A 21,287-nucleotide genomic window follows, 5' to 3' on the forward strand; every position below is an offset into this window, starting at 1 on the left:
GTTGAATTAACCATTATTCTCTTTTTGCAAATAATATCTATTATAAAAATGTATTGGAGTAGCAATAATATCTTATTTACCTTTTTCTCTTTTTCACCAAAATACCTGCTACATGAAAGGTACTCCATTAATATGTTAAATAAGTGAGTTGTGAGATTGTTTTCTTATATATATAATTGCTTCATGGAAAAAGGGTAAGTCATAATTTTAGTCTTTCATGGTCTTTCATTCTTTTATAAGATTTATAAAATAATCAAAAAGCAGTTTCTCTGCTTTTACAATTTTTATATTAACATAGTGATTTTCAAAGGAGACAGATATATCAGGATCATCTGAGAAATTCCTTCCAGCCTAATTCCTCCACCTCACTTGCTCCCATCCTCAGTCTTAGAATGTGCACCAGCACCACACTACTGAAAAGTGTTCTTTGGATGATCTACTGTTACTGATGAGAGGGTATCATTCTGTTACCTCCCTTAAGTGTGGAGAGTTAAAACAAAGATTGAGAAAGTCTTAGACTCAGATTTATATTTTTCTGTATATTTTCCCAAATAGAGACAATGACTGTTCATATGCAAAGTATTCTTTCAATGAAGAGTGAGTGTTTTAACCTAAAACATTTTAATGATTCATTAATAAAATACTAACAAAATAATAAAGATAATTTATAAATGTTGAAATAATATTCACTTTATATGTCAATTTCATTGCAAAATTTATGCCAAAATATTAAACTTTTATATTTATTTATAAGCTCACAAAAAGACAGATGCAAACAGTAGGAAAAAACAAGCAGACTACCCAAGAGAGCTCTTTTCTTTATAGAATCTTCCTTTAAGCATGCATAATTAAAGCAATTCATATCCCCTTGTAGCATAAAAAGGAACCAACACCTAGGCAGGGAAAAACAAAGCTATTTTAAGCAACCCATAACCAAGCTGCTAAAACAAAATATACAGGACCCACAGTAACACTGGAGTCATTAAGAAGTTCCTGTCCTCTTGTTTCATTTTCAGCGTGCACTTTCTGGTAATGCTCCGACAAATCAATAGCAGTTATACATCTTTTCATACATAATGGGCAGATGAAACCCTGTGAAATAACAACTTTTAGAAGGATTACATTAAAAGTTTTCTTTTTTAAACATATAAAACAAACAACACAAATAGATAAAATAGGAGAAATAATGAGTATCTCTCTTTGGTATATATAAGGGAAACTCCCAAGCATTAACTGTACAAAAGGTGAAAGATCTATCCAAAGAAGGACTTCTATAATTAGTTTCCATCCTCATACTCTAAACTTTCATTGGTTCTTTTTTTTTCTTTTTTGTTATGGTAGCCAGTTTTTATGGTTGGATTATTATTTTGTTTATGGCACTTTAAAAAATTTTAAAATTCATTTTGTTTATGATACTTTGTACTTACTTATCTGAGACCTACTAGCAAATTAGCTTTTATTTTTATTTTAGATCAAGAAATTACTGGCAGATACAACAAATATCTTTTTATAACACAATGTTCTGAACAAAGAAATCCTTTTAATGAAAGCAATTTTCAGTCTTTTCAATCTTCTAGTAGCCCAAGATCCCATTTTTTTCCATATCTAATACCCAGAAGATGATCATTCCTTCAAATTTTCTGAATCAAATAAACCATTTTAAAACAATTTCTCAAATTCCCTATACCTAACAATGTTTATCTTTTAAAAATATGGGCTATTACACTGACCCCATGGCTTAAGGTTTTGTGAGATAAGAATAGTAAGATGCCAGACATGTGATGCACACCTGTAATCCCAGCTACTGGAGAGACAGAGGCAGGAGTATAACAAGTTCAAGGCCAGCCTAGGAAACTTAGCAAGACCCTGCCTCAAAATAAAAAAAAAATACAAAGAGCTACGAATGTAGCTCAATGGTGCAGCACTTGCTTAGCGTGCACAAGGCTCTGAATTCAATTCCCAGTATTGAAAAAAAAAATTAAAACTAAATCAAAACACATCAATAACAAAACAACTCAAGTGGGTTCTCCCAGTTAAAGGACAAGTTATATGCTGTTAATAAAAAAAAAGAAGAGAAATCCAAAAAGGGAAGGGCAAAAAATATTGAAAATGGAAAGATAAAAAAAGTTATTCAAAATACTAGTCAAAAGAAAGCTGATGTCTTTCCATTATTATTAGCACAATGACAAAAGCTCTAATTCAGAAAAAAAAGATAAAAGATCTAAGAAAGGACATGAAAACTGTGACTATAAATAATGTATTAGCAAAGTTTGGCTCTGAAGCAAATGAAAAGGGAATTTCAGGTCAAAGGAAGGGTTTTGTGTTTTGTTTTGTTTTTTCCACTTTTTATTTTTTTAGTAGTCTTGTCTTGTTTCATATGTATTGTACTGAACATATATATGCTGATAGATATGAGGATAGAACACTGTAAGCTGATAGGAATAATTCACAGTACAAGCTAAAAGCTAAATTGGCAGAAGAGAGATGATAAGAACGAGATAGAATAGAATGGTGGGGGATGGGGGATGAGAATGGAATCCAGAGCACTAGGGAAAAGAATAAAATCTGATAGGCAAAGGGAACTGCCTTCTATGAACTAAATAAGAAAGTATAGTTTTAGCGATAAAACAAGGACATTTATCTTATGGTTCCTATTTTCTTGATGTTATGAAGATACCTGGAGGAAGGTAAGAAGAGGGTAAAAAACCTAGGAAACTTGAGGATAAAGAAGGTACAAAATAACTATCTCAAAAAGTAGGAAAACATCCCTACTAAGACAATACAACAGTACTACCAAGCCAAGTGCTGCTTGATAGCAATACCCATTGGAAATGCTCTTTTTGGTTTTGGGGGGTTGGGTTGAGTTGGGTTAAGTTAGGTTGGGTTGGGTTTTAGGTTCTTTTTTGATCTGACTGAAGTTAACAGTTATAATTAGATTCTTTCCTGGAACAAAACTGAACACTTTAAGGCCATCATAATATCCTCAATATAGTTTGGAAATTTTTTCTTAAAAGAGTTGGGGATATAACTCAAAAGTACAGCACTTTGCCTAGTGTGTGCAAGGCCCTAGGTTCAATCACCAGCACCACAAAAAAAAAAAAAAAAAAAAAAAAAATCTTAAACTTGCTGTTAATAAAATTCAAGTGACACTTTTCTTACTCTCACACTCCTAAAAATCTTATTATGGTTACTATACGTATACATAAAAATAGATGATCAGAGAAACAAAACAGAGATACGACAGAAAGACAAACCCAGAAACACACATGCGATAGAAAGACTAGACAACCAAGTGGAAAAGGACAGAACAAAGAGTCTGAAAAGGGGTTTTAACTAGGCCCAGAAGGAGTAACAGACAAAAACTATTAGAGCAAATAGTGAGTGTGTTGATCTGTTGGTGGCAGGGGTAACTTCTGAGTTCTCTTTCCTATCTTCTTTTTCTATAATAAACAAATATTGCTTATTTATTCAAAATAAAAATAATAAATGAAATCACAGGGACTAAATTTTTTTAAATTGAGGTTATCTTTTTAAAAAGGTATATCTTAATAAAGCTATCAAAATTCTTACAAAGCCATAAGTGAAAACAAAATAATTGTAAGCTTTACAAATACCTACTTTTTCATTAGCCAAATACTTCTTGACAATACACATACACAAAGAGACATGAATTAACCAGCAGTTCTTTATAAACAGACTAAAAGAAATTCATTTAATTGAGATGACATCAGCATGAAAGACAAATTGGCAATATTATTTTTCAAAGTCTTAACATATATTTTCTCAACCTCAACTTAACACAGGTATATATCTATGATTCAAAAGTCACATTCTTAAAAAAAAGTCACATTGTCACATTCTAATTTGTAGAACTCTTCCTACACAGACAAGTCATCAATCTGTACTACAAATATTTGCTAATTTTCCCTTGAATAATAGTGAATTGTATTGCCATGTTATGATTTTCATACCTCTGAAGAGCTTTCATTATTGACATCCACTGTGTTTATAGGAGTTGCTGATGAATCTAAATCAGAACCTTGAGAGCCAACTCTCCCAGGAGTCTGAAACAAAGAGGAGAGGAAGAAACCAAAGCAGATATTAACAACACATTCAAAGCCATGTAATAATATAAACCTTTTCATATAAAGAATAGTAGCTGTCTTCAAAATAATACCAAACAGAATTAACAGTATCGTTTATGAAAGACCATGTCTAATACCATGTGTATTAAGATCTATATTCATTTTTTGTCTTTTAAGTTTATAAAGTTTACTTTTGAATATAATGTTTTATAGGCTTCAATCCACTCCCACAAACATTCAGTTTTTGTTTTGTTTTGTTTGTTTTGTTTTAGGTTCTTTTTTGGTCTGACCAAAGTTAATCATTATAACATCTCTTACAAAGGTAAGACATATGTTACCTCTACAGAGGAGAAAACAAATTTAAAGCAGCTAGGTAACTTCTTAATGATTACACTGATAACAACAACTACAATAAAAAACAGAAAAAAAAAGCCGAACTAAAATGCTGATCTTCTGATTCCTCTTGCAATATTCTCTTTACAACACAAACTCAAACTACAATTATTTGAGGAGTGCTAAAAAAAAAAAAACAGCCCCAGATATCTAGCCACCCATTCACCTACCACTCAGGTCATCCAGTACCAGTGTGTCTCTAATACTTGATATGGCACCACCAAGACACATTTTGGAGCATTAAAATATCTTTTTTTCCCTCCTACTAGCATTTATCATCTAGCATTATCTTTTGTTAATACCTAGCTGTTATTTTAAGTGAATTTTACATCTAGTTAAAACCTGCCTAAGAAGAGACCCATTGCACAAGAACTGAATCAATAATCCTCATCAAAAATACATGTACAGGCACTGGGTTCGATTCTCAGCACCATGTATAAATAAATGAATAAAATTAAGGTTCATCAACATATAAAACATATATTTTTTTAAAAAATACACGTTACAACCAGGTGTGGCACGCACACCTGTCATCCCAGCAGCTCAGGAAGCTGAGACAGGAGGATCACGAGTTCAAGGCCAGCCTTAACAAAAGCGAAGCATTAAGCAACTTAGTGAGACCCTGTCTCTAAAAAAAATACAAAATAGGGCTAGGGATGTGGCTCAGTGGTTGAGAGCCCTGTGTTCAATCCCTGGTACCCCAAAAAAGAAAAAAAATACATATTACATGTTAGCATGATTATTACTTTACACATGGGAAAACAAAAGCATAGAGACTAGGGCTGGGGTTGTGGCTCAATGGTAGAGCACTTGCCTCACAGCATGAGGCACTGGTTTTGATCCCCAGCACCACATAAAAATAAATTAAATAAAGATAGTGTATCCAACTACAAATAAAAATATATTTAAAAAAAAGCATAGAGATTGCCCAAAGTCATTCTATCAGTGTGGTTCTTTGGCGGTGGTGGGGACGGGATGGGACAATGACTGGTAACAGGGATTGAACTCAGGGGCACTCAACCACTGAGTCACATCCCCAGCCCTATTTTATATTTTATTTAAAGACAAGGTCTCAGTGAGTTGCTTGGCACCTCACTGTTGCTGAGACTGGCTTTGAACTCCAGATCCTCCTGCCTCAGCCTCCCAAGCCACTGGGATCACAGGTGTGCGCCACCACACCTGACTTAATTCTAGCAATGTGGTTCTTAATCACTGATATATACTGCTTCTCTGCTAGACATCCATCTCCACTGAAATGCACCTCAGGCACCCAAGATTGAGAACAACTCATTATACATTTGCCTCAACACACAAGCACCCTGCATATCACCATTAAAGAGTCAACCTAAATGCCAAATAGTAATGAGCTGATACTATTTTAAATTGATCAATTAATGATTACTAAAATTACATTAAAAATAGAAAATATGCATGCTATAGTTACATTAAAAACTGTTTGTATAAAAAAATAAGACTTGTCACATTTGGTATAGCATGCCTGTAGTTCCAGCTACTTGAGAGACTGAAGCAGGATTACAAGTTTGAAGACAGCCTGGGCAATTTATTAATAAGACCTTGCCTCAAAAAATAATTTTTAAAATCCATATTTAAAAAAGAGATGGAGGCCAGGTGCAGTGGCTCACACCTATAATCCCAGCAGCTTAGGAGGCTGAGGCAGGAAGATAGTGAATTCAAAGCCAGCCTCAGAAACTTAGTGAGGCCTTAAGCAACTCAGCGAGACCCTGTCTCTAAATAAAATACAAAATTGGGCTGGGGATGTGGCTCAGTGGTTAAGCACCCCTGGGTTCAATCCCTGGTACCAAAAAATGAGATGGGGAATATAGGTCAGGGTTCAATCCCCAGGAGCAGCAGGGCAGTTGGGTAAAGGACCAGTAAGTAAAGTTCCAAAATGCAAATAATGATGTCTATAGTGAAACAAGATTATAAGGGTTATGAGGTTTGGGCTTTCCATTTTTGTTTTGCTATACTTTCTTTTCAGAAATTAAATCACAGTTAAATTATTTCAATATTAAAAAATTTTTATATTTGTAAGTAAATTGGACAATCTACATGCCTTTAATTTTATTTCCTGAGGCAGATATTTTGCACATTTATTTATATTTTCTCCTTATATTAGTCTTTTATAAATAGAGAAATTGGGAAGAGTAGAAAATAATAGCAGGTAATTAAAGTGACAAGGAAATCCAAACTCTTTTTAAATATACTCCCTTCAAAGGAGGATATAAGATTAATTTAAATACTTATTTTATATCCTGGGAAGAGAGAAGATGAACTAAGCATGCAAGATAACAAGGGAGAAATTAAATGACCTTGAACTTCTTTTAAAGTGGAGGTTGAACATTCCCAATCTGAAATGCTCCAAAATCTGAAACTTTTTGAGCACCAACATGATTTAAGAAGTAAAAAATTTTCTCTGGGTTTTCATACACAATATTTAAAATATTATATAAAATTCTAGGCTACTACAGAAGGTGGAGATAAAACATAAATGCATTTTAGACGTGGGTCCCATTCCCAAGAGATCTTTTTACATATATACAAATCCAAAACATAATAATCTAAAACACTTGCAATCCCAAGGATTTCCAAAAAAGGATATCCAACCGGTACTTACTTCTTCTTTAGGATTCTCAGAACTCTGAGTTCTGTGAGAGTTGGACTAAAGACTGACAAGGAAGCACCATCATCTTATATAACTTTCTAACACATATGGCTAGAGAACCCCAAAGACACATTTCAGAAGGGACAGGTACCCTACTAAGAAATGACAAAAAAAGGTTACCAACCAAACATTAGCTAAAGATGGAGGTAATCTTTATAACTTGTCCATGAATAGTTGCTGCTACCATACCCTGAGGCTTATCCAAATCAAGTTGAAAGTGGAAGAATTCAGAAAGAGCACTGAAGATGAAGAATTCAATTGCCTTTCTAGCCAAAAGTTAAAAAAATAAAATAAAATAAAAATTTTTAAAAAAGGAGCTGTACCTGAAGAGTCATTCTCCTTTTGGTTGTCAATGTAAGAGATACTAGGGAAAGTTAAATGCAATAGAGGAGGATCACAAATTCGAGACCAGTCTCAGCAGCTTAGCTCATGAGACTAGGGATGTGGTTCAGTGGTAAAACACCTCTGGGTTCAATCCTCAGTACAAAAAAAAAAAAAAAAAAAGCCTCAAATTTACTCTTTTTACTTCTTTAGACTTAAGGATCTCTTACTTCTTTGGAGTTGAAGATCTCATACTTCTTTAGGCTTGAGGATCTCAGCATAAAAGCAGCTCTCTATCTCTTTGACAGACAAAAACTCAACTAACGGGAAAAGCAACATTCAGAGAAAAGTATGAAATTAAACTTGAACTTCCTACCAGCTTTGGTGAGTTTGCACTTTGGTTTTGCACAAACCCCTGAGCAGGTCAGACCTCCTGCCCTTAGCTTGTGCTGCCCTTTCTCCTGTCCTTTCTCCTAGACCTTGAGAAGGTCTGGCAAACACAGATTAGGAATGGACCAAAGCAAAGTGGTGGTTACACCAAGAACAATACTACAAGAAAAGAGGACCTAGTTTCCTGGACCTCAGACCTGGATCCAACATTCCTGAGGCAAAACAGGCACCCTCATCCTGTGACTCTGAAATCTAAAAGGACCATCTTCCTGGGCACTAAGTAGGTCAGCTTTTTAACCTATAGTCTCATCTTCACTTGTGGAGGTACTAAAGGTGTTAGAACAATTTGGCTCAGGAAGAGGGCAGTGGGCCCCCCCACTTTCTCATTTTTTATTCTCTTTGTACTTATTATCTTCTTAGGGTACTTATGCTTTGGGGAAATGGGTCTAGCTTTCTTCTGCAGACTAAAGGCACAACAGGATCTTGTAAAGCCTCAACCACAGGACTCTCAGGTGTCCCTTCCAATGTCTCTGATGATGATTCCATACTTCAGAGGATCATTGTCCCATTGGTGGAATTTATCCTTTATATCTTGAGTATTTGGTGATAGGTCCAAGTCTCCAGGAACATATCTGGGTGAAGGAAATTGGAGATTCCTAGCCTCTGCACTGATAGGCTTTTCATTATTGTTGTTATTTTAATCCATTATGCTGACCTCAAGCCAGCTTTACAGAAAAAAGAAACTTAGAACAAAAGAACCAAGAGTCAAATGAAAAAGGAAGCAGTACTCTTGACTCTTTCCAATGATGTATCCTTAGTTACCATGGACACAAAAAGGTACATAGATCCAAGATTTCTCCTACTCTGGATTTATCTAAAGGAGTTCAATAGCCTTCAGAAATAGTATCCTAAGGTTTTAGTTCTTAATCTAGGGTATCACAGATTTCCTGGTGAAGTATGGAAGAACAGGCCTTGGTTTCCACATTCTTTTTAAGTTCTCCCAAAAATCTAACTTTCCAAAACTTTCTACACATTAATGTGGCAAAGAATGAACAATGAAAAGGTTAAAAAGGAATTAATTGTTGCAGCCCGGTGTGGTGATGCATGCCTGTAATTCCAGTGACTCAAGAGACTGAGGCAGGAGGATTTCTAGTTTGATGCCAATCTGGGCAACTTAATGACACCCTGTTTCAAAACAAAAAATAAAAAGGGCTGAGAATATAGTCAGTGGTAGAGTGCTCCTAGGTCAGTTGCCTATACCAAAAAATAAAATAAACAATAAATATACAAAATTGTTACATTTGACTCATTAACATTTGGGCAGCAACACACTAAAACAGTTTTAAAAGCTAGTGACTCAATCCCTAAAGATACTAAAAACAAAAGCTATATTTTGCCCAAGTATTTATTCTTTTTCCAGATTCCAGGTGGCTTTTAACTTGAGATTTACCCTGCCTGAAAGGAAGTGGAGAATTAAAAGAAATATTGTACTTATACATAAATAACCCTATTACCACCATCAAAAATACCCTTTTGCAAGTTTTTGTTTTGGGTTTTTGTTTTTCCCCAGTACTGACAATTGAACCCAAGGGCACTTTACCACTGCTACATCCCCAGCCCGTATTTTTATTTTGTGACACAGTCTCACTAAGTTGCCCAGGCTGGCCCTTGAACTTGTGATTCTCATGCCTCAGTCTCCCCAATACCTGGAATTATAGGTGTGAGCCACCACGCTGGGCTCCCTTTTGCAAATTTGCCTAAAATAATGTTGGTTAAAAAATAATAATAATAAGTAAGCCCAAGAGACATGGAAAGTAAAAGGAGAAAGAACAGGCAAATCATCATAACATATGGAGAGTTTTTGGTTTGGGTTTGGGTTTTTTTGGTACCGGAGATTGAACTCAGGAAAACTAGACCATTGAGCCATATCCTCAGCCCTATTTTGTATTTTATTTAGAGACAACTGAGTTGCTTAGCGCCTTGCTTTTGCTGAGGCTGGCTTTGAACTCATGATCTTCCCACCTCAGCCTCCCAAGCCACTGGGATTACAGGTGTGCACCACCAAACCCGGCCAAGATATGGGTTTCTGATCCCATTTTTAAACATTCTTCCCCTAATTTTTGCTATATTGTCAAAGAACTTCTTGTTCTGTCCTTCCGCTACAGTCACATTATTTCGGTGAGAAGTAGAAATGACACTGACTTTGAGGGAACAAAACAAAATAAAGCATTCTAGCTTTTCTATTTATAATTTTTATTTCACAAAAACAATAGGATAAGAATAATTAGTGGGCTGGGGTTGTGTCTCAGGGATAGAGTGCTCGACTACCACGTCTGAGGCCCTGAGTTCGATCCTCGGCACTATGTAAAAATAAGCTATTATAAAGACAAACAACAATAAGTGGTGGCAAGGATGTGGGGGAAAATGCACACTGATACATTGCTGGAAGGACTACAAATTGGTGCAGCCAACGTGGAAAGCAGTATGGAGATTCTTTGGAAAACTAGGAATGGAACTACCATTTGACCCAGCTATCTCACTCCTTATTCTATACCCAAAGGACTTAAAAACAGCATACTAGGGACACAGCCACATCAATGTTTACAGCACCACAATTCACAATAGCTAAACTGTGAAACCAACCTAGATGCCCCTCAGTAGATGAATGGATTAAAAAATGTGGCATATATACACAATGGAATATTACTCAGCAATAAAAGAATAAAATCATGGCATTTGCAGGTAAATGGATGGCGTTGGGGAAAATAATGCTGTGAAGTTAGTCAATCCCTAAAAAACAAATGTTGAATGTTTTCTCTGATACAAGGTGACTGACCCATGATGGGGTAGGGAGGGGGAACATGGGAGAAATAGATGAACTCTAGACAGGGCAGAAGGGTGAGAGCGGAAGGGAGGGGGCAGGGGATTAGCAAATGATGGTGGAATGTGATGGACATCATTATCCAAAGTACATGTATGAAGACATGAATTGGTGTGAACATACTTTATATACAAACAGAGATATGAAAAACTGTGCTCTATATGTGTAATAAGAATTGTAACACATTCCACTGTCATATATTTAAAAATAAAATCAATTAAATATTAAAATAAAAAAGATAATGTGTTCAACTACAACTAAAAAATAAATATTAAAAATATAAAAATAATTAGTGCTAAAAGTTTAAAGTGATAGAAAAATAATTATCTTCCAAATTTTGTTTTTAGAAAAATTATTACATAAATTTAGATATCTTTTACAGTAACCCAAAAGCACATAATACATTCATTTTGTTAATGTTTTTTTCAATAGATACAGCAGGTATGTTTCATCTATCATGAATAACTAAAACCCCACAAGGCCCTGAATGCCAAATGGGAGCAAGTTAAATGTGAGTGTACTAATAGGAGAAACAAGGACCATACCTTCAGGAAGACCACAAACTGACTGGGGATACCAAGTCAATGAACACAAAAAGACATAGGAAGTAAATAGGAAAAAAAAAAAAAGCGGGGGCTGGGGGCAGAATGCTATTTGGGGGGATTCTCAGTGCAGACAGAATTTTCACAGAGAGATCAATGCTTAGTTCTGGTAATTGAAAAAACACTTATTCCTTGAAATTAAAGTTAAATTTAATTAAATAGAACAGCAATCATTTCAACTAAATGGGGAAAAAATGCACAAAGAGAGGCAGAAATAAGAACACTATTTAAAGAAACATACATAAATGTGCCCAATGGAAAGTTATAAGATATATTTAAAAAGGATACGCACATGCCCATGCGCGCACGTGCACACACACACACACACACACACACACACACAAACACACACCCTTATAGGCTAAACTGACAATGTGGAATAGCATAGGGGACTTAAAACACTTAAATGTGCTATGGAAAAAAAATTATGTGCAGAACGCCAGTGCTAATGGCACTTAGGGTTCACATGGAACCCACTGCCTCTCCTCCAGTTATAGATCAATGAAAGATCAATAATGTTTAAACATTAAAAAGGCAGAACCAGGGCTGGGATTATGGCTTAGTGGTAGAGTGCTTTCTTTACATGTATGAGGCACTGGGTTCGATCCTCAGCACCACATAAAAAGTAAATAAATGAAATAAAGGTATTGTGTCCATCTACAATTAAACAAATATTTTTTAAAAAAGGCAGAACCATTTTCAAAAACAAGATTAAATATACCAGATGACAAAAATTAAAACAAATACACAAAAGCATACAGGGCTCTGGGATCTACAAGAAGTAGTACCAACCAAGTTCCACAATCAGTATCAAAAATGTCCTACATTTAGTAAGAAGTCACTATGTGAATTCAGAACAAAGCTACTGTTCCTGGCCATAAGTGACACTTTTTTTAAAACACTGTAAACCCCATCAAATCACTGTGTTTGGGCTTGAAGTTTTATCAGAACTTTTCCAGGAAAGGTTGAAAGAGTATTCCAAGCAATGCATTATCTACAAAAGAGAAAAATTATAAGCAACCTATATGTTCAAACCCAGAGATATGCTAACTAAACTATGATATAATCATTCAGCTAACTGAACAATATCAAGTAGAAAGGCTATATAGAAAAATGATAACACATGTGATACAATTCTGAACTTATAAAAGATGTAAAGTACAAAGTTGGTATACATTATGACTTCAATTATATAAAAATAAATATACAAAGATATTAAAAAAGTAATCAAATAAGACTGATTAGCTTCATGTTAGGATGATTATTATTACTTTTTTCCTGCTTTGTTAGTGAAAAGATAACATTTGTATTAACATGATTTTATTAACCACCTATCGATCTCCTCCTAAATTTTTCGTTATTATCACGATATTTCTTTAAAAAGTTTTCAGATTTTTAAAAAGTAAAAATTTTTAAATATCTGGACTAGACAAAATGATTCAGAAAATTATAATAGTTAAGCACCTACCATTAACACCTAGTGGCTACAACCAAATAAACCAAATAAAAGAAAAAAACAACTAAAAACTATTTCTCTATTCCCTATCAGTCTGAACCAAATATGTAAATTTCCCACACCAAACAATTCAATTCTCTATGGAAACCAAGTGCATGTCCTACACTTAATTCAGTTCCAACAATACAGGGAAATTGTGCAAACTTCACAGATTAAGGGATCAGTACAAGAATGTCCACCTCCTTCAGATGCCAATAGTAAGCAATGGATCCCCAGGTTACCCACACTTCTGTCCAACCTGGCTGCAAATCAAAGGCTCCCATGACCCCCCTCCTTAAGTCTTGTAACAGCTCAAAGAACCCAGAAAAACATTTTACTTATGTTTGCTATAAAGGCTACAAATGAATAGCAAAATGAAAAAGAACATAGGATGTGGTCTGGGAGGATCCCAAACACAGCAGCTTCTGTCCTAGTGAGGGGCGGGATACAGTACCTCCCAGCAGTGGACAAATTCAACAACACAGAAGCTCTCTAAATACCATCATTATGGAGGTGCTTTATGTAGGCATGAGTAATTAACTGGAGTTAATGAGTAATTTATGTAGGCCTTTGGTAACTAACTGGATCTCTAGCCCCTCTCCATTCCTAGTAGTTGGAGGGTGTGGCTAAAATTTCCACACCACTAATCCTGTGGTTAGTTCCTCTAACAACCAGTCCCCAACCTGAACTACCTATCAAGATTTACCCCCTTAAGCTTAAACCAAGGTACACTGAAAGGGGCTTAAAATGAATTAGAAAAGAAGCTCCTTTCACTTCTCTTCAAGAAACTGCAAGTTTTACGAGGTCTATGTAATAAACTAGGAAGATCAAAATTATTTCAACTAAATAAGAACAGATGCCAGCAATATATAGACTATCCTAGACTATTGGTAATATAAAAATATTCATACTACCAAAAACTACAAGACAGCATTAATCTCTGCAAAAACTTAAATGAAAAAGTCAAATATGACCAGGCATGGCAGCATACACTTTATAATCCCACTTTATAATCCCAGCTACCCATACCACTCTAGGAAACAGGGCAAATCAGCAAAAGCTGAGTTAACAACAGATTAACCTTTCAGCAAAAGGTGAGTATACTAAAATCAAATTTTCACTTTTACAAAAATCTTTGAAAAACCATTTCTGTGGTCTAAATGTATACCCTCAAAATTCATATGTTGAAACTAAATCCCCTATATGAAAGTATTTAAAGGTAGGGATTTTAAGAGATGAGTTAAATCATGCAAGTAGAAACCTCATAAATGGAATTAAGAAAAAAGAGGTATAAGGCAGTTGTTCTTTCCTTTTGCCCCTTCCACTGTAATGATAATACATCAAGAGGCACCATCTTGGAGAAGAAAGCAGCACCCCTCACCAGACACCAAATCTGGAACCTTGATCCATAGCTATGAGGAAATACATTTCTAATCTTTTTTATTTATTTAGCAGTACTAAGGACTGAACCAGGTCCTCTCACGTGGTAGGTAAGTTCTGTGCCATCGAGTTACATCCTCAGGCCTTTTCCTGTGTTGTTGTTGTTGTTTTGTGATAGGGCCTCACTAAATAATTGTGCAGGCTGACCTCAAATTTTCTATCTTCCTGCCTCAGTCTCCCAAATACCTGGGATTACAGGTAATTGCCATCACACCCATCTTAAATTTCTATTCTTTATAGATTATTCAGTCTCAGATATTTTGTTATAGCAGCAGGAATGAACTGAAACAGATAATATATACAACTAAAATTATTTCTGAAACTGAAGGGATATAAGTATTAAAAACTAAATTATATTTGACTTCAGAATCTTACAGATTTATAAGAAATCCCTTTCAGCACTAATTTTGCTACTAAATTTTGCCCTCATCTTACCATAAAAACAAATTAGAAAGATTTGCACTAATTCAAAGATTATGGAAAACTATCTACTATATGCAGACCTTGAGAAGCATATTCTAAATGCATTATTAATTGAGCCTTGTATTACAAATGGATAACCAAAGCTATCATAGGGTTCTCACTACCTCTTTCCTACCATCAAGAGTTTCTAACATATAGATGAAGTGAAAGATACATTTGTAAATGACAAAAACTATTTCATGAAATAAAATAATTTCATATAAAGCATTGGAGAGGTTCCCAGGCAGTTTTCATACTTAACCTCTTAACTAATATACTCTGCAGGTAATTTCATTTACTCCTTTAATTTTAATTACTAACACTGCTGACAATACTAAGACCTTAAATCTAATCCTGACCTCGGCTGAACTTCAAATTCATATTTTCCTGTTTTGCTAAATATCTCCTCCTGAATGCCTTGAAAACACTTAAAAGCCAGATTATCCAAACCAAGTTAATTATCCTTTCTCACAAATTTTCTCCCAACTGCATTCCCTATCTCAGATTATAGAACACACTCATTTTGCCTAAAACCATGGCATCATCCTTAACTCCTCTCTCTTAGTTAACCTTCATATTGAATCACCAAGTTAATTTAACTGCCTACATAAATTTTGCAGCTATCTTCCTTTCTCCATCTCCTTGGTCACTATCTTAATTCAAGTTGTCATCATCTCTCATCTGAACTATAAAAGAGAGACCAAATTTAGCACCCTATACCTCCACACTCACATTCCCAGTTGCTACCTAAGATGTCAAATAATAGGTTTCCCACAGCACTTCAAATAACATGACGACTAAAGCCAAATCCTTCATTCATCTCAACTCTTTACCATTCCATGGAAAATATTCTTTTCTTTAGTTTAGTTGATAATATCCTTGCTTAACAAAAAAAAAAAAAAAAAACTGTGTCAAAACCTAACCAAACTCAAACAGATATTTGTATACCAGCATTCATTGCAGCACTCACTATTCGCAACAACTAAAAGGTAGACACAACCCAATGTCCGTCAATGGATTGGTGGATAACCAAAATATTACCACATAATGGTTACCACCCCACTAACATATATTCATGAGTATTCCATGCATTCTATTCTAGCACCAAAGACAGTTTAATAATAAATGATTTGTAAGTAAGAATGGCAAGTTTTTTAAAGCTTCACATAACGGTTGCATCCAACTTTTCTGCAAAAAAAAAAAAAATTAATTGGCATAAACTCTGCAACAATTATGTGGTATTAATACAATATATAGTCAGTCATCAAATGGAAGGAAGTTCTAATACATGCTGCAACATGAAGTTAAACATTATGCTAAGTGAAATAAGATGATACAAAACAGCCAATACTACATGATTCCACTTACATGAGGTACTTAACAATAGTCAAATTACAGAATAGTGTAGTTACCAGGTGCTAGGGCATAGGGAAGGAAAAAAGTTTCTACTTAATGGGCACAGAGTTTTACTTTGAGATGATAAAAAAAAAAAAGTTCTGGAAATTAATGGTTGCAATAATTGTATACCATGTGAATATAATTAATGCCACTGCATTATACAAATAAGAATGGCAAAAATTATAAGTTCTGTATTATATATAATTATATATGTGTAGATATTTATAGATACAGATATAAATCAGTAAATTTTTTGGTGTGTGTATGTGATATTAGGGATTGAAGTCAGGGGCAATTTACCAGAGAGTTCCATTCCCAGTCCTTTTTATTTTTCTTTTTTAATTTTAAGACAGTGTTTGGCCAATTTGATCTTGAACTAAGTTTCCAATTTGACCTTGAACAAGCAATTCTCCTGGCTCAGCCTATCAAGTAGCTGGGATTACAGGCATGTACCACCATGTACAATTACTTTATGTATATTGTATTATTAATTATATTTTTAAGTTTTTAAAACCTAATTGAATATTATGTTGATGTCATAACTATAGAGAGAAAATATTTAGAGTACTTAAGAACACAGGGTTTTGATTATAGATCCTTAGTGATACTATATAAGAACAAAAAGAACTGCTAAAACTAACACAATAAAATATATTCAATAATCTTAACAGTAATATTAGTATTATTATTATAAAGCTACTTTATGTGAAGTTAGGAAAAAGTAATTATGTGAATATTAAAAACCAATTCAGTATAAGATTAAAAATATATAAATAATCAAAATAAAATCCATTTTATAATCTTAAATTTGAACTTCTGTTTTATTGTGATTTTCACTTAAAAATACATATATCTTAGTTCTTATTACTCAAAAGCTTAAAAGTAAAGACAACTGTCAAGGAAAAAAAATCAAAATATAGTAGCATTGGTTTGGGGCACTCAGGATTGTGTCAGAACCAAGTATGATGGCATGTGCCTGTGGTCTCAGCTACTGGAGAAGCTGAAGCAATAGGATGGCATAAGCATAGGAATTCAAGACAAGCATGGATAATATGGGAAGACCTTCTCTCAAAAGACAAAAGAAAAAAAAAAAAAAACTTTGGGAGGCCATTCTTACCTTAAATTACCTGTAGTTTAAAACAACATCCAATCCTTTTTTAAAAAGCAATTTAACAATTCCTGATAAGCAAATGATACAACCATCACCACCCTTTGCAACTTTAAGCTGTAAATGCAAAAACCATTTTGTAAAACCTGGAAATACACTTTCTAGACTGCCTGAATCTGTGTTTTCTTGGATTATACTTAGCCCGAAATAAATCAATTTTTTTTCTTATTCTCACCTAGGTTGATTTTATTCTCAGTCAGTATAACCCAGAAGTAATGAACCGCCTAAATATTCATACTATAACTTCTAAACATCACTCCCCTTTAAAAGGAGACAAAACTTCTTAAACAAATGCCTAGTTATAGATATGGGGAAGAAATATACAAGATAAACCTGACAGAGTTTGTGTCAAAAAGAATGGAAGATATTAAACACTAATACTGTACTTTCTTTTTTTTTAATTTACTTATTTATTCTAATTTGTTATATATGACAACAGAATGCATTTCAATTCATAGTACACATATAGAGCACAATTTTTCATGTCTCTGGTTGTACACAAAGTAGAATCACACCATTCGGGTCTTCATACAGGTACTTAGGGTAATGCTGTCCATCTCATTCCACTGTCTTTCTTACCCCCATGGTCCCTCTCTTCCCCTCCCTCCCCTTTTCCTCTTTGCCCTCACAGAGTTCATCTAGATAATTGTAATTATTTGTATCCTCTATTCTGCACCATTGTGTCCTCTATTCTGTAACACTGGTCTACCAATCTATTTTGGTGCCAATACCATGCTGTTTTTGTTATAACTGCTCTGTAGTATAGTTTAAGGTCTGGTATAGTGATGCCAACTGCTTCACTCTTCTTACTAAGGATTGCTTTGGTTATTCTTGGTCTCTTATTTTTCCAGATGAATTTCATGACTTCTTTTTCTATTTCTATGAGGAATGTCCTTGAGATTTTAATTGGAATTGCATTAAATCTATATAGTGCTTTTGGTGACATGGTCATTTTGACAATATTAATTCTGCCTATCAAGAACAAGAAAGATCTTTCCATCTTCTAAGGTTTTCTTTAATGACAAAAAGTCACCTTAAAGGTACTCCCACTAGCTAAAGTTGGAATAATTTGCAGATCAGCAAATATTATTTACTATAGTACTATAGTAATTGAATGAAACAGACTAAATATGTATAAATCCATGCACTCATAAAATATATAAAAATCCATGAGGTATTCAACAGATCTTTGTCAAAGGAGCAAAGGCAATATACATAGTTTTCAACAATGGTGCTAGAACAACTGGACAGCCACCTGGCGGGGATGGGGGTGGGAGGGATCTAAACAGACCCTACATTCTTCACAAAAATTAACCTAACATGGATCACAAATCTAAATATAAAACATAGAATCTTAAAATCATGAAAAATAATACAGGAGAAAATCTAGATAGCCTTGGGTTTGTCCATGACTTTCTTTTTTTTATTGTGTGTATGTGTGGTACTGAGTATTTAACCCAGGACCTTGTGCATGCAAGGCAAGCACTCTATCATCTGAGCTATATCCCCAGCTCACGTCCATGAGTTTTGTTTTTATTTACAACATCAAAGGCCTGATCCATGAAAGAAAGAACTAACAAGGGCTTCATTAAAATTAAAAAATTCTGCTCTGTGAAACACACTGTCAAGAGAATGAAAACCAACAACCTGATTAAAAATAGGTAAATAACAAATACATGAAAAAATGTTCAACATCTCTAATAATCAGGGAAATTTTATCTCACAGCAGTCAGAATAGCAATTATCAAGAATACAAATAATAAATTCTGGCAAGAGTGTGGTAGAAAAGGTACATCTATACATTGTTGGTGGGACTGCAAATTAGTACAACCATTCTGGAAAGCAGTAAGGAGATTCCTAAAAATAAAAATTAAAAAAAAAAAAAAAAACTAGGAATGGAACCACCATATGAACCAGCCATCCCACTCCTTAGTATTTATCCAAAAGAACTAAAATCAGCATACTATAACAATATAGTCACATCAATGTTTAAGCACCACAATTCACAATAGCCCAATTATGGAACCAGCCCAGGTCCCCATCCACAAAAGAATGGTGCTATATGCCAGACATGGTGGCACATGCCTGTACCCCAGTAACTCAAGAGACTGAGGCAGGAAGATCACATATTCAAAGTCATTGTGGGCAATTTAGGGAGACCCTCAGCAACTTAGTGAGATCTGTCTCAAAAAATAAAACAGGACTGGCTCAGTGGTAAAATACCCACGGATTCAATTCCTAGTACCCAAAAAAAAAAAAAAAAAAAACTAGAAGACTAATGGACAACTCTCAATCTGATTTTGAAGGTACTGTAGTAAATAAAGATGCTTTTATTCTTTGACAATAACCTTAGATCAAATTGTGTTAAAAAAACAGCACTCTCAAATACTATTTATGAGAGTATAACTATATATATATTCTGAGTTGCTACTAGGAAATTACCCAATGAAATTCACAAATATACTTTAAAACAAGTTATTTGTAGCATTGCTTATAATAGCAAAACTGGAAAAGAACTAAATGCCCTTTAATAGGTATCTAATTAAATAAGTTGATAACGTAGTTCTTAAAAATAAAATTAGTTCTGAAAATGGTACTATTAAAAGATCTGTAAACTGGGGCTGGGGATGTGGCTCAAGTGGTAGCGCACTCGCCTGGCATGTGTGCGGCCCGGGTTCGATCCTCAGCACCACATATAAAACAAAGATGTTGTGTCCGCCGATAACTGAAAAATAAAAATATTAAAATTCTCTCTCTCTCTCTCTCTCTCTCTCTCTCTCTCTCTCCCCCCCCACTCTCTCTAAAAAAAAACAAATGGTTTTTAAAAGATCTGCAAACTGTTAAAAGGGGTACACCCAAACTCATATAAAGAGTGTGACTATGTTTTTATAATGTTGATACATACTAACAATAAAAATTTTGAAACAATACACAAGAAAGCATCAGCAATGATTGCTGGGATAGGGGCTTTCTACTTTTCCATTTACACCTTCTATACTGATAATCCTAACTCCTAGCTCTTAACTTCAAACTTAATACATAATTTCTCTTAAGTCCTTTTTATTCTTGCTCTGAATCTTTAACCTTGAAAAGTAATATTCATAATAATAACTATTATGATTACTTTTTTTGTCTTCAGAATTTCTTCTTATTTCTCCACCTTTGTAAAACTGAATACAACTTGATTGATATCAAATCCTGAAGTAGGCTTATTCAGGCTTTTGTATTTCAACCTTGACCTAGAAAATGTATGGTACCAGGAACTCTCCATGTCACTCCACAGATACTTTTCAATTCATCAGAAAACCGTGTACAACAAGTACAAATATACCACATTTAACCCTAACCCATTTACAACAACTTTCAGTTGAATACAATTCCTATTTTCTGAACTTTGAGCAATGCTGCCTAACCTAGACTTGTCTACAACTTAAATAAGCAAGCAAATGTAAACACTTATTTTGTTCAATTATTAACATTAATTTGAATGCAAATATTCAATTTGTCTCTCAAAAGTGGCCTCCAAGAGGCTATCCACACTGTTGCACCTGACTCCACCCTCCAAAGTTTCTTAAGTGTCAGCACACCAAACACATCTGCCTCCTAAATCTTTTCTGTATGGCCTTCAAGTACACAATGCTACATTATGCAGGAGAAAAGGATCAGAAGTATATACCTATCTAAATGCAACTGGCTCTTATTTTCATTAGGGTAAATCAAGTATTCCAAAAACCAAAGGTCCACCAGGTATGATGATTCAGTATGTGGAATTGAAATTATACAAACATTCATTTAACTTCAAGTTTAGCCATTTATAAACTCTGTAAATTTATTTAAGGCTATTCTCTAAGGCTTAAATTCCCATTTGTAAAATGGTACTAATAATTTCAGTCTCTCCAAAGCATTGTGAAGATTAAAAATAAATGTAAGATGTTTAAATCAGTGCCTGACTTTGTGATATACAACAAA

At 34.4% G+C, this 21,287-nt stretch overlaps 1 protein-coding gene across 4 annotated transcripts in view; it reads right to left on the reverse strand.

Moving 5' to 3' along the window:
* Eea1 (early endosome antigen 1) overlaps nt 1–21,287 on the reverse strand; it is a 133,405-nt gene that overhangs the window by 92,547 nt on the left and 19,571 nt on the right. For 3 of the 4 annotated variants that reach the window (XM_076854942.1, XM_076854941.1, XM_076854940.1), the window contains exon 2: nt 3,972–4,064. In XM_076854942.1, coding sequence (XP_076711057.1) covers nt 3,972–4,064 — 93 coding nt within the window. Of the gene's footprint in view, nt 1–3,971; nt 4,065–21,287 lie in introns of those variants that run through there. The other variant, XM_076854943.1, reaches the window with a different exon arrangement.

The sequence above is a fragment of the Callospermophilus lateralis genome, chromosome 4, assembly GCF_048772815.1.
Source record: "Callospermophilus lateralis isolate mCalLat2 chromosome 4, mCalLat2.hap1, whole genome shotgun sequence".
Taxonomy (NCBI): Eukaryota; Metazoa; Chordata; class Mammalia; order Rodentia; family Sciuridae; genus Callospermophilus; species Callospermophilus lateralis.